The sequence below is a fragment of the Chondrus crispus genome, genomic scaffold (genome assembly GCF_000350225.1).
Source record: "Chondrus crispus Stackhouse genomic scaffold, scaffold_121, whole genome shotgun sequence".
NCBI lineage: Eukaryota > Rhodophyta > Florideophyceae > Gigartinales > Gigartinaceae > Chondrus > Chondrus crispus.
In genome coordinates this window covers 198,402-211,491 of record NW_005178985.1, presented here as the reverse complement: position 1 = coordinate 211,491, position 13,090 = coordinate 198,402, and the positions used below count along the sequence as shown (strand labels likewise).

At 49.4% G+C, this 13,090-nt stretch overlaps 2 protein-coding genes across 2 annotated transcripts; one reads left to right on the top strand and one right to left on the bottom strand.

The window, feature by feature from the left end:
- Positions 1 to 523: 523 nt before the first annotated feature.
- Positions 524 to 1,309, bottom strand: CHC_T00002022001 (hypothetical protein). Its single transcript, XM_005712922.1, has 2 exons — positions 1,096 to 1,309; positions 524 to 993 (listed from the first exon to the last, which is right to left on the bottom strand). The coding sequence occupies exons 1-2, from the start codon at positions 1,307 to 1,309 to the stop codon at positions 524 to 526; spliced, it is 684 nt and encodes a 227-aa protein (XP_005712979.1).
- A 7,843-nt stretch (positions 1,310 to 9,152) lies between these two features.
- Positions 9,153 to 9,869, top strand: CHC_T00002021001 (hypothetical protein). The gene has a single exon (XM_005712921.1). The coding sequence runs from the start codon at positions 9,153 to 9,155 to the stop codon at positions 9,867 to 9,869; it is 717 nt and encodes a 238-aa protein (XP_005712978.1).
- The last annotated feature ends 3,221 nt before the right edge of the window (positions 9,870 to 13,090 follow it).

Sequence of the window (13,090 nt, the reverse complement as noted above, 5' to 3'; positions counted from 1 at the left end):
CCCCACTCCCTCTACTCGACTGGCACTTTGTCCCGCTCGCATTTGATACTCTCGGCGCGACCAGCTCTCGCACGATGGCAGTCCTTGAGTACCTCGCTCACCGCATTGCCAACCGGACATATTCATCTTATGGGACCGCCAAGATACGTCTACTACAACGCATCAGTTTCGCTTTTTGGTCCAGTTTGGCCTCTGCCACCCTTTCCCGTATGCCCTATCACGGCGCGGCCCTACCGAGCCCCGCCCAAGTGTAAGTCCTTGACGCTTGCCCCGTGATACAGCATCGGTACCCCTAGCATTTTATGGTTCGCTGAATCACTTTTCCGCTTGTCCCTCACCCCTATCCCCCCTCTCAGGGGGGGGCTCCAAGCTACCAGGTATTTATTCTCTGTTCTACTGTAATGGCTCCGATTTTGTGTGGAATCACAACTGCTGTGTCGTTTGTTTCTATGGATGCAAGCAGACCGAGCGTCGTTGCTTCTTTTTGTGTGGAATCACAGTCCCCCTGACGCGAGGGTTGCTGTCAAGATGCCGCTGTCGGTGGTGGTCGCATGATTACACCGAGGTGTTGGCGGTGCTTGTGGTACAGTGGTGCTTTGACGGGTTTCGTCATGATATCGGCAGGCATGTCTTTGCTGCCTATGCGCTGCACTGCCACCGTTTGGTTTTGTGTGACATCCTGCAGGTAATGATATCGTATGTCGATACATTTTCTTCGTTTGGTTGGTGCTTTTTGCTTGGCTATGTGCTCAGCTGCTGTGTTGTCTATGCGAATGGGAAGTTCTGTTGTATAAATGCCTATTTCTGTCAACATGTTGCGAAGCCAGATGGCATGTGTTGCCGTTTCTGCTGCGGCAATGTATTCAGCCTCGCATGTGCTCTTCGCAACGATCGGTTGTTGTTTTGCTTGCCAGTAAACCGTGGAGTCATTGAGTGTGACTATTGTTCCTGAGAATGATTTTCTTGTTTGTTCATCATTGGCGAAGTCTGCATCTCAGTATGCTGTGATTTTTGTGTCTTTCGTTGTGTTATATGGCATTAGGATGCCGTAGTCAGCTGTGCTATGGAGGTACTGAGTAAGGCGCTTGAGCAGACGCCAGTGCCGTGCCGTGGGTTTCTTTAAGGCTCGTGCTAGTGCTGCTGCTGGGAATGCTATGTCGGGTCTTGTGCTGTCCGCGATATATCTTATTTCTCCAAGTGCTTTCCTGTACAGTTGTTCTATGTCGGTGCGCAGGACTTCGTGGTCATGGGGAGGGTCCATACTTGTGCCGTAAAGGTACGGTGTTGACATGGAGTTGCTGTCCTCCATTCGCATGAGTTGTGCTACTTGTTGTATGTGCTGCGGTTGTGATAGGTGTATTCCTTTCGAGCTGTATTGAACATGCCAATTTAAGTATGACTTGGGCCTCCCTAGTCTTTTGGTTCGGTATTTGGATGTGAGCACTGTGTACAGTTCGTCATTAAGACAGACAAAAAGTCGTCCATGCTTATGGCTATCATAATGAGTTCGTTGTTTCGCTTTTTTGTAAATACGGATGGATCGGATTTCAGCTGTCGGTATCCGTGGTTTGCGAGGTGTTTATGAAGGTTTTTGCTGTACGTGTGTGCGGCCGGTGGTGTTCCGTATATGTTTCCTTTCAGTCTCCCTGTGGTGTTTTTATGCTTGTATGTGCCGTCGAATTGTGGTGGTTGCCACACATATACAGGTTTTTCGTGATCATATTGCTCATAAAGGTATGCTCCAGTTATGTCATAATGCTCTAGGAACATTTTTTGTTTGGCTGCCAGTGCAAATAATGTGCGGATAGTCGTTTTGTCTGCCATGAATGTTGCCGTTGCTTCAGGGTCATAGTGTGTGTGGGGGACCATCAGGTCTCCTCTCGCTGAGCACCGGGCTTTCCTCGTGATGCCCTTTGTGGCTGGGTTAATTTTGTATCTGTACGTTATTGTCATCGTAATAATTTCCTTCCTTGGTGTGTTCGTAGCTGGTTCATCCCATGCAATAGTTTTCATGCGATCGAGCTGTTGTAACTCGCTGTTATGTGCCTTTGCCCATTCCGTTGCGTCCGGATAGCTGCGGGCTTGTGATGTGGAGCGCGGTAGCAGAGTTGTTGTGTTGATTGTTTGTAGAATGTGTTGGCGCTTTCTCTGGGGTTTGAATGCTACAGCTGTGGTGACGCAAGGGTTGGATGTTCTGTAGTATGGTTTGAACTTTTTCAAGCGTACGTTTTGTTTTTGTTTGGTGTACAAGTTGTATATTTGTATATGTTCGTCATCGATACCGTAGAGGTATCTGGCCGGATGCGCTCGTAATTGCAGTTTCGTTTTCTGTGGTTTCAATATGGGTACGAACCCAAGTTGTCCAAAGATGAAGATGTGCTTGATTTTGGGGGGTGCACCATGCCATAGCGTGTGCGGTAAATTTTGTATTGCGTAGTGGTATGTGATGCTATATTTGAAAATAGCATCTGTGACTGCGTCTTGCCAATAGTTCTGCCTAAGTCTGCTGTGTGCTAGCGCTGCCCTTGCGCTGTTCATTATAGTGCGATTAATGCGTTCTGCCAAAGAGTTCTCTTGTGGGGTGTACGGTGTGGTCGGTCGAAATTGAATTCCTCTGTATGTGAGGTACGACTGGACGCTGGATGCGGGGTATTCTTTGGCGTTGTCTGTTGTTAGCAATTTAGGGTAGTATCCTCGTCTGTTGGCTACCTGTTGGATTGCGTTTGTGAGTGTTTGTGGGACTTGCGCGCGATTGTTGAGGAAAATGACCCATGCATATTGTGTTGCTGTGTCTATCAATGTCATGAAGTATTTGCTATTGTGTGTGGATGTGGGTTTTATCGGACCACAGACGTCAGAGGATAGACTGTGCCCTATATTTTTAGTATGTTGTGCTCGATTGTGCGGTTTCCGTGCGGTTTTGCCATCTATGCATCCTGTGCATGTTATTTGGTGTTTAGAGGCGTGAACGGACTTCGGCAGGGGGGTAACATTCTATGCTTCGGCATTGCGCTGATTGTCTTTGGATGTATGTATCCGAGACGTAGATGCCAATCATGGAGGACGGTCTGTGCCGGTGAGGGGTAATGGTGGCTGTTCTTTGGTTGGGCCATGTTACGTAATTGTAATCTGGCTTGTGGTCGTGGTGCTATGTGAGAAGTATGTGGGGTTTCTGTGGGGGCCGTTTTCCCTTTTTTGAGGTGGGTGGGTTTGTTTCGTAGTCTTGACTTTTGTGGTTTGCTCGTGTGCGGTATGGTTCTTGCGTTGTGGGCATAGGATATGGTATGTGGGTCAAGGCAGTAAGGGGTTGGTGGTCGTCGTTTGCATTCTTTGTTGCATGATCAAAACTTGCTGTATATGATTTTGAAACGCGCGAATGCTGCTTTGTGGATTTCCGGCCATTAGGAGTGCCAGATTGCTGAGATCGGGATGTTGTACGAGGCCGTGTATCATCTAATTGATGGTTGTACGTTCGGCTGCTATATTGGGGTAGTCGGCTATGATCATCTTGTGTCTGATGGTTTGGTGTTTAGCGACATAGTCGCCGAAATCATCTCCTGGCTTAAATGTAGTGTTGTGCGCTTGGGCATCTAGTACTCCGTGGTGTTCGATACTTGTTTCATGAACATCAGCTTTGATTATTGCGCATATGGTGTGTGGCTGTTGGCGAAGGATGGTGGGTGGTAGCATCGGGATAAGGTCCGGGCTGATACTTCTCATTATGGCTGTTTTGATGTTGTCGGCATTTTTGTTGCTGTTGTTGGGATAGAGCAGGGTCGTTGGTAGGTGTGGGTGGCGATTCTACGAGTTCTTCAGCGTTGATCGTGCGTGCATAAATGTGTAGCGCGTCGTACCAAAATGTATAATTGGTTTTTGTGAGGGTTGGTAGATGGTTATGTTGGTGAGTCATATTGGTTCCTTGTGTGTTGTCTCGTGGTTGTTCGTTCTCGGATTTGTTGATTAGCGCTGAGGCGTAAAGTTAGTTTGATATTTCTTGTCTGTCGCGGGCGTCGGCGCGTCTTGTGGCCCTCTTGGCGCGATCGGTTTGGGGATCCGTGGTGGGTTTTGCGCGTTAGTGGTCGTTGGGCCCATAACCTATGGTTCGCTGAATCACTTTTCCGCTTGTCCCTCACCCCTATCCCCCCTGAGAGGGAGGGCTTCAAGCTACCAGGTATTTATTCTCTGTTCAACTGTAATGGCTCCGATTTTGTGTGGAATCACACATTTGAATAAAAATATCATCTTCAAAAATAAAAGACTTCTTTCCCGCCTTCCACTCCACATTCCACCTCTCTGTTTGTAGCGCCTTGCCCCCTCGATCGAGCTGCCAAGTGTCCCGCCCCCGGTTCTTCGGTTCTGATCCTCGCCGCTGCCCGTGCGGCACTTGCTGCCTTGTGTCCCCCTCCTTAATCTCGAGTGCCACACTCGCTGACGCCCACTCCCTTGTCCACACCGTGGGCAACCAGATCCGTCTCGACCCCCGCACCGGCGAGCCCGTTGCTCCGCCGGGTTCTCCCTGGTTGTAAATAAAGTTTTTTATCATACGCGATATGCACCGTGATTTTAATACAATTCTCAATAAACTCAATTACAGTAGGGGCAAAAGAAGCCATTGAATTTCTTGAAAAACTCAAAGTATTGCAACCTATCACAGCACTCCGCCTGTCCAGTCGAAATATCCGTCAACAAGTAAACATTTACTTGCCGTTGGGTAAACATTGACCACCCGTCAACAAGTAAACATTTACTTGCCACTGGGTAAACATTGACCACCCATCAACAAGTAAACATTTATTAGTTCACATTTATGTGCCCTTGAGCATATCAATATGCGAATGCCCTTTCTGCATGCGCAGAGGCGTTCTTTGAATATACGCACTGCACTTGGTTTCCAAGACGAGATAAATTGGCCTGGTTCGGCAGAGAAAAAGCGAGATGTTCTACGGTACACCATACAAATATATATATATATATTTTCACATTATTTATGGGTGTGATCTGCAAAGCCCAATTCTATTCCATGCGTGAAGCTGTTACAGAGCATTCTGGGTGAATGGAATGAAGTCACTCAAAAGTGAGAAGGGATAGCGCCCAAATGGGGGGTGACATCCTGAATAAGTTTAATATATGTAGTGAGACTTCAAGATACTGAGTGTTTTAGTAAGGCGACATTACTAGCACGTGAGCAGCCGGTAGGGAGAAATTCATCTATGGTGTCCTCTCGATGGGACCGCATTTCTTAGGGCAACGGAAAAGGTGATCACTAAATCACCTCCGTCAAACACATTACTTCGGATGTCATCCTATGCTGTACTCTCATTATGAGTTTCGAATACCAAAAAGGGGATTTGCAACTCATTATGAGTCTCTAATCTCCGAAACAGGGACCACCAAACAGAAGGGATTCGAAACTCATAATAAGGTTGACACCACATACCCCGTGGAAATAAGTTTTTACTTGCCGCTCATTAAACATTAAACACTCCAACAAAGGTGCCATGAAAACATGTGGCTTTAAAGTTATGGTTGTAGTACAAACCATACAAGGCGTTCTATACTCAAAATTGTAGTTGAGTTAAACGGTTAATAGGTATAAGTTCCCGTAACAAAGTTTGCAAAGCTCGCAGTTCCCTTCGTATTGACGAGAGAAGATACGGGACTCAATGGGATAACACAGATAGATTCAACACATAACTTTGTTTACCAATTTAACTTCGTGCCTGCTTACCGGTCTCTATCAGAAGCGTCAACATCAATAATGTCAACCACCGGTTCATTACTTTTTAAGCCTTGAACGTTCCTTATATCTTCGCCACTCGTTTGGATTTTCAAAAACAACGTCGAGATAGTTTTGCGCAGGACAAGATCCTGTGTCACTTCCTTGCCGGAAATTAACACAAATTCTTGTGATGACATTCTGAATTCCTTCATTAGGCAACTCAGAATCCTAATTAGGGCATAAAATGCTGGCATTGCATTTCAACTTTCATTGTCCGATCTCTAAGCTTTCCCATCTATACAAATAAGAAAATACGCTCTTCTAGATATGTTTCCCATGTCTTAGGGACTAGTTGCCATTTTTGCACTATCCCTGGGGCTCCTTGTGATGCAGTCGGAGTCCTGATGTATTGACAATACTCACTGCTGATTTGTTTGCACTGAGAAGAACAAATACCGTGCGAAACGCTTCGCAGACTGCTTTGTAAAGGCACTACCATCCCTTTATTCCCTCCTTTCGGAAAGATGCTGCTCGAACGTTTCACTATTTCCGTGGCTTGTCTTACTAAATGAAGATGGTCCCAGCGCACAATTTGAATCTGAGGCCTTTGTATCACCGCTTTGCATGATTTTCCTGTTCTCCGGAAAGAGAACGCCCCCATCATAGTTTTCGTTAGCTTTGAAGCAATAAACCATTTTATTTAATTCCTGACGACTTTTCTGACCGCAGATTACATGCAGAACGCCATTCTCACTTCTTTCAAGCATGAAAATATCGAGAGAACTATGATATTGCAGGCTCCCTGTCATTATTCTTAAACAAACATCGTACATGACACACGAACGCAGACGCTCTCACAATCCCACTGACAAAATTCTTTGGAAGCCACTTGTCTCCTTCACGTCCATGACGGAATACGTTTGTGACTTGTCATGGAATGATGATGACAGTGTATGAGTTCTAACATCAAAAGGGAAATATGAGACTCTGGTCTTCTCTTTGGAAAGTATGTGGATCAGTAAGAGTAATGACTTTCTCTAGCTCATTCGCTGTTGCGGAATTGTTAATGATCATCTTGTTCGATCCGCAAAAGCTGACTTTATAAATCAGTGAGACTACAATTTTCTGAAGATAGGGATTCAAATGTAAATCTTCTCCGCATGTAAGTAGTTCTCGTAAGCAAAAACATATTAAAATGCTCTCAATGAAACGGCTACACTTTACCAAGAACCACAAAACGTAACGTCACAGGTGAGTACATGAACTGTCTATTCTACGGTCAAGAGTTCAGACTCAGAATGAGAATTCTCTCAAAGCAAATGCATACTGCGCATGCTTCGAGATCATCATCATTCCTCTGAGCCGCCTCTTAGGGGCGCCTTAGGGTCGGAGAAGGTACGGTACTGTGCCTACGTAATGTATTCTCATTTTGAGTTTCGAGTACCAAAAAAATGGGACTCGAAACTCATTATGAGATTCGAACCCCCCAAAAAAGGGACTCGAAACTCAAAATGAGAACTGCCGCGAAGCATGACCAGGGCGCGCTTCAGGGGCGGAGCAGGTACTGTACTCCGCAGACGTACAGTATTCTCATTTTGAGTTTCCAGTACCAAAAAAATGGGACTCGAAACTCATTATGAGTTTCGAACCCCCCAAAAAAGGGACTCGAAACTCATTATGAGTTTCCAACGCCCCAAAAAAGGGACTCGCAACTCAAAATGGGAATGGCGTCGAGGCATGGCCAGGGGTCGCTTCCGGGGCGGAGCAGGTACTGTACTGTGCATACGTACAGTGTTCTCATTTTGAGTTTCGAGTACCATCATAAAAACGGGACTCGAAACTCCAAATGAGTTGCGACCACTCCCATGCAATTGACTCTGAGTACTTGCAAACCCCCAGACCCAGACCTCCTAGGGTATGCTTATCCATTCCATACGCGGTCGTCCACCGCTCTGACAGTCTACCCTCTCCTCCGTCGCCTCCCAATTCACCCCCGCCATGGAGCGCTTCGCCCATCCCTTTCGACATTATCCCGATCTCTCCTCTTCTTGCTCCTCTTCGACCTGGCTTCCTCCCAAGCGTGCCGCCTCGCGTTTGGCCTTTCCCCTCCCGTCCCACTTGTCCTCACGCCCAGCAACGGCAAAGCGTCCCATTCGCTCACCTTCCGCCTCTGCGCCACACCCAACTCCGATCTCAACTCTATCGACCTCAACTCACCCATCATCATCTCTTCTAATCGCACACTGCGCCCCACCGTCTTCATCTACCCCGACTTCGTCTCCATCGCTACATCCCCGTGCTCCAGTTTTGATGCTCAAATCATTTTTCGCTCCAATTTGGGCACGGCAGATCTAACCTTTGCAGTCTCTCCCGATTGCATGTAAACCTTCCCAGTTTTATAGCGGGCGCCGCCGCCGTCTCCTTGCCAAGCCGCGCTCGCATCACCGCTCCAGACTCTTCCCCGCTCGTCGTTGCTCTGCCTCGCTATGAACCTTCCAAGGCCTTTCTGTCTGTCACCGTTGTGTCGCCGAGCGGCGATAGTGCCGTCACGGGTGTACGACGCCGCCAAGCTTGTTACAGTCGACGTCACTAAGGACCTACCAGATGTTGAACATCTGGTAGGTCCTTAGTGACGAGGCGAACGACAACTTGTCGTTCGCCTCGCGAGCGAGCAACGCCCTACTGCCGGTAGAAACTTGCTCATCCAAGCGAACACTGATCAGTCTGACACCCCAAGACTGCCGTTCCAGTTTAGCTTTGTGCTCCGTGCCACCTCGACCAACGCGTCCACTTCAATTTTTGATGACCTGAGGCGCGAAGGAAATTTATTAACGTACATAGGTAGTTCGGCCTTGCTCCTTCAGTTGGGCAAGTGTTTTACAGAGAGTCTGTGTTGACCCGAAAATGGTACAGCCGAGGAAGACGACCCGGCAGTTTTGAAGTCGTTTTGAAGGGTGTTACCAGGTTCGCGCGAGAACCTGAACTTCTCCGCAAACTCGACCAGTCTTCCGTGGAGAGCTTGCTTGCTGCTGCACTCAATTCTATGCTTCCACAAGCCGTTGTCGGCGTAGAATACTGGAATCAAGTGAGGCGAGGGGTTAATTTAATGATTGTCAAAGTGCTGGAGTCATGCAATCGGATTATTGCAATACACAACCATGATTAATCTTCTACTCGAGAATATCAAGGAAATGCAGCAGCACTCGGGATCTGCACGAATGTCACGTTCACTGGCAAAGTCGTCCATATGTATCAAGTCGATCGCGAAAGTACCGGAGCGGGGGCTCGCAGATTGTAGGATGGACGCGCTGCTCAGAGATATTCATCTACTTTAGTGGAAAATCCTGTGCGCAGAGATGGGAACCCATCCGCGGAAGACCAAATCTTTGCGATGCGGTTGTTGAAGACGGTTGTGAATGCGATAATTGACGTAATGAGAAAGGATATTCGTTCCCATATCAGTTTAATTCCCCAAGCGGAAGGTTCGCAGTTGGTTCACGACATTGATATGACTCCAGGTGGCCGGGATGAATCTTTGGAAAGCAGTGAAGCTGCACAGCAACTTGGGTCGGTGGGTGATCGAAAGGACAGCGGAGCTGTGATCACATGGTGTCTTTCGAACATCGACAAGGGTATGAAGTCAGATTCAGTTCTACGGCAATTACAAAATGAGCTTGAAAGAAGCGGTGTTATTGCGTTGGATGCGCACTTTGCACAGTACGATCAAGACATGCAGGTCTTTGTCAGGAACGGATTGGATAGATTGAGTCGCGAGGAGTCTCAAAGGGACATTGTAAGTAGACCCGACAGAGGAACATGGCAACAAGCCTTTGGCAACGGCTACAGGGATGCTTCGGTTCCAATTCGTCGCTCCATTCCGGGGGCGATGGAAGACATGGAAATGCCGTCCGCTGGTGACATTTCAGGGCATAGCGCTGGGCAGGTATATCTTAAACGGCTCCAGGAAATACAGTTACGCTACGGTCTGCAAACAGGAGATCGTACTCAGGTGGATGGTGTTGCAGGAACGGAAAAGGAAAACGGAACTGTGGAGAGAGTACTGTCTGCGGAAGACACAAGGGACAAGGCATCGACGTTGCCGGAACGTATGGCGCGGATACGGCAGTTGCAAAGTTCTTCCAAAGACTGATTTTAGAGGACTAGATTGGTCTAGTAGGTAGCTGTTAGTGCCTTCGCGCTTTGGCTAAAGATGGAGAAACGGCCAACAGATTCGGTTACGGGATTCCGTCCATGTGCTTCATTTACAAGAACGAGAGCCTCCGGCTTCGAACGATAGCAGCCTTCGTGTGTAAGGACAAGCAGGTGCCGTTTTGGCAAAGGCTACTTTTTCTTCTTGAAGACATTATCTAGCTGCTTCTTCGCCCACTCCACAAAAGGTAGTGCCATCTCCTTCGAGACCAGCTTCGTCGGCTGCTCATCGAGGCCGATAGCCGTGACCCTGTACCCAAACTCGAGCTGCTTTGTGTATTTTTTCAGCTGCGGGTACATGCGAACGGCACTTTGAACAAACTTGTCCCCGCCCTTACCGTACACCGTCTGTGCAATGCCCTTGTCCAATGCGTTGGCATACATGCCCTTTGCGAAGCCGCCCTTGAGTGCATTGACGAGATTTTTGGAGCGATCATCGCCTTGGACGGCGCCCATTGGATACCAGAGCTTCGCGCGCGGGGTACAGACAAAGATGGCGAAGACAGGGGTGCCGTCCTCTGGAAGTGACATCTGGTCTTGCGCGCGGCGCGGTTGCAGCGGCTGGCGGGAGCGGCCTTTCTTCATCTGGATTGGGGTGTAGGTCGGGCGGGCGCGGGCAGGGAGCGAGGTTAGTGAGATGAGGGCGCGGCCAGCGAAGTGCGAGCATTTTGAAGATGCGGTTGTTGGATGCGGTCTATGGGTGAAGCAGGCCGCAGCGCTGGCAGCGCTGCGATACAAAGCCTGGTGTTGACATAGTTGTTGTCAGGAAGGGGGAGGGCGGGGGAAACAAGGGAAGGCGGTCTTGGAGAAAGGGAGAAGTGTGCCGCTGCGCAAGAGTGACTGGAAAGTGATGGCGATGGGCTCCCGAGGGTAACGGCGTGATGGTCATCTGGCGAAAAAATATAGGTGAGGGTGTGTCTTAACAAGCGCGTTCTTGCCCGTGCTTGCCCGTGCTTGCCCGAAAAAAAACACTGAGAGCGGGGAGATACGGTGACCGCAGCGATGACCTTGGCGGGTGCCTCTTCGCAGGCAAGCCTCTTCTGTATGGCCAAGTGGACGAACCGCTGATGCCAGGGAGTATCTCTGATATCTCGTGTCGCTTCATGCTGTAAGGGTGAGATTACAGTGAATGACCGTTGTTGGTGGATAAGTCTGCAACGTACAGTACAGAGCCAGGGATCCCCGGGATTGCCAGCGGATCAATTCGTGCTCATCCTCCTTTTCCATTGTTTCGTTTCGTCTCCTCACGAAGGAGCCCAGGTCACGTTCCTTGCGGCCCGTGAAACCAAAACATGAACCTTACCTCGTCTCCATCTGGAGCATCAACCTTCGACAGCTCCGTCAAACGATGACAACAACAAACACTCAAACTCCAACCGCTCCGTCGCATTCCGACGATGAAGCCGTCCTAATCTCCAAAGCCCAAACAATCATAGCCGCGCGCGGCGCCGCCTCCATCCTAGAAGAGCTCTCCCGCCCGGTCATCGGCTCCTTCCCGCCCGCCCTGCTCCCCTACCTCTCCACCGCGGCCCTGGAAGCTCAGGGCCTGTCTGCCCCCGTCTTCCGCCCCTTCCACTCTTTCCTCCAATCCCCCACCACCTTCTCCACTTCCTGCGTCTCCCTGGACCGCCTTCTCAGGGGCGGAATCCCGCTCGGCACCGCCTCCATCGTCGAGCTCAGCGGCGTCGCCGGCGCTGGCAAAACCCAGATTCTCCTTCAGCTCTCGCTCATGGCCGGCGCCCCGGTCGAGCACGGCGGCGCTGCCACCGGCGCCATCGTTGCCTTCACGGAAGGGACGCCCCACATCGCCCGCATGCACCAGATCAAGGATCACCTTTGCGACGCCCACGGCCTACCCGCGGGCACACTACTGAAAAAAGTCGTGGTCGAGCAAGTCCAAAATTACAAAATGCCATTCAACATGACGATCCGGCAGTTGGTCGACTGAGCGTATTCCGTCAGCCTTCCTTCCCCCTCTTCCATCACTGTCCCAAGCGCACCGGAAGGGATACGAGCATCGCTCTTTGTGCGTGGCGGTATTCTCTCTATGTTCGTAGTAGCTAAGTGCGCATCTCGTAGCGACTTGGCCTTATGAAGCAGAAGGTATTCGTATGGTATAATCAAAGCGTAGGCCCCTCGGCGAGCGCAGAGGGACGCTTGTCGGCCGATTGGGAACCATCCTGGGTTGGCAAAATTCACAGCCTCGGCGATATTAAAACCGCAGTTGAATCTATCATGATAAGCACGAGGTGCTGTCAATACAAAGGAACCTGGCTTGTGCTGAATACGATCTCATTCAATCCCTCGGATTTTCAGTTCCCTCTGATCAAAGATGGTTGTGTTGCACATCAGAGATCTCTGTGCAGGAGGCTAGTCCTAGGCTAGCCGACCATTGAAAACATTCCCGGCCGCACATGTCTCGAAGGCCTCTGCGTATTTCTGGGGTATAGCGTACCCAGTCTTGTCAGCGCTTCCGATGTGAAGGTGGGAAACTGATTTCAAAAAGGCATCCTCGGTGTGCCAACAAACTCGCGTAAACATGTGACCGACGTAGAACATTGAGTGGTTCACACCTGGCATACGCAGCATGTGACTCAACAGACCCTCCATGTTGAGATTGCCGACATGGCCCTTGGGGCCGAGAAAGTCGGCAAAAGAGGTTTCTACTTTTCGCTTTCGTTTCTTGCATTGCTGTGTAGAGGGCTTTCCAATATTCGAACTCTATATCTCATCATCATCGATCGTGTCTTCTGTTTTGGCTGGGGCGCCGGTCACAGTGCCTTCAGCCTTGGAGACTTCCTTCTTGCCTCCCGGTACAGGGTGCTTCTCCTTTTTAACAGTACGATCGGAATCATCCATGCCGTACCATTTCATAAATGACTCGCCCTCGTATGCCCCCTCACCCTCTTCGTCAACACGGTAATTCATCGCTATTAAATTCCCATCAATGCCCTTGTGTAGAATCTCCCAGATGAACCGGTCCAACAAAGCGCGGTTCCTTGTCCAATCCTCCTCTGCTTCCTCTTCAATAAGACGCAGTGCCTCATTTTTCACACGCTTGCCATGAACGAGAGCCTTTCGCAGACGCCATTACCACCTCGTCGACCCTCTTCACCATCCCGACAAAACCCATGCCCGGCCCCCTTGACCACCACGACCAGC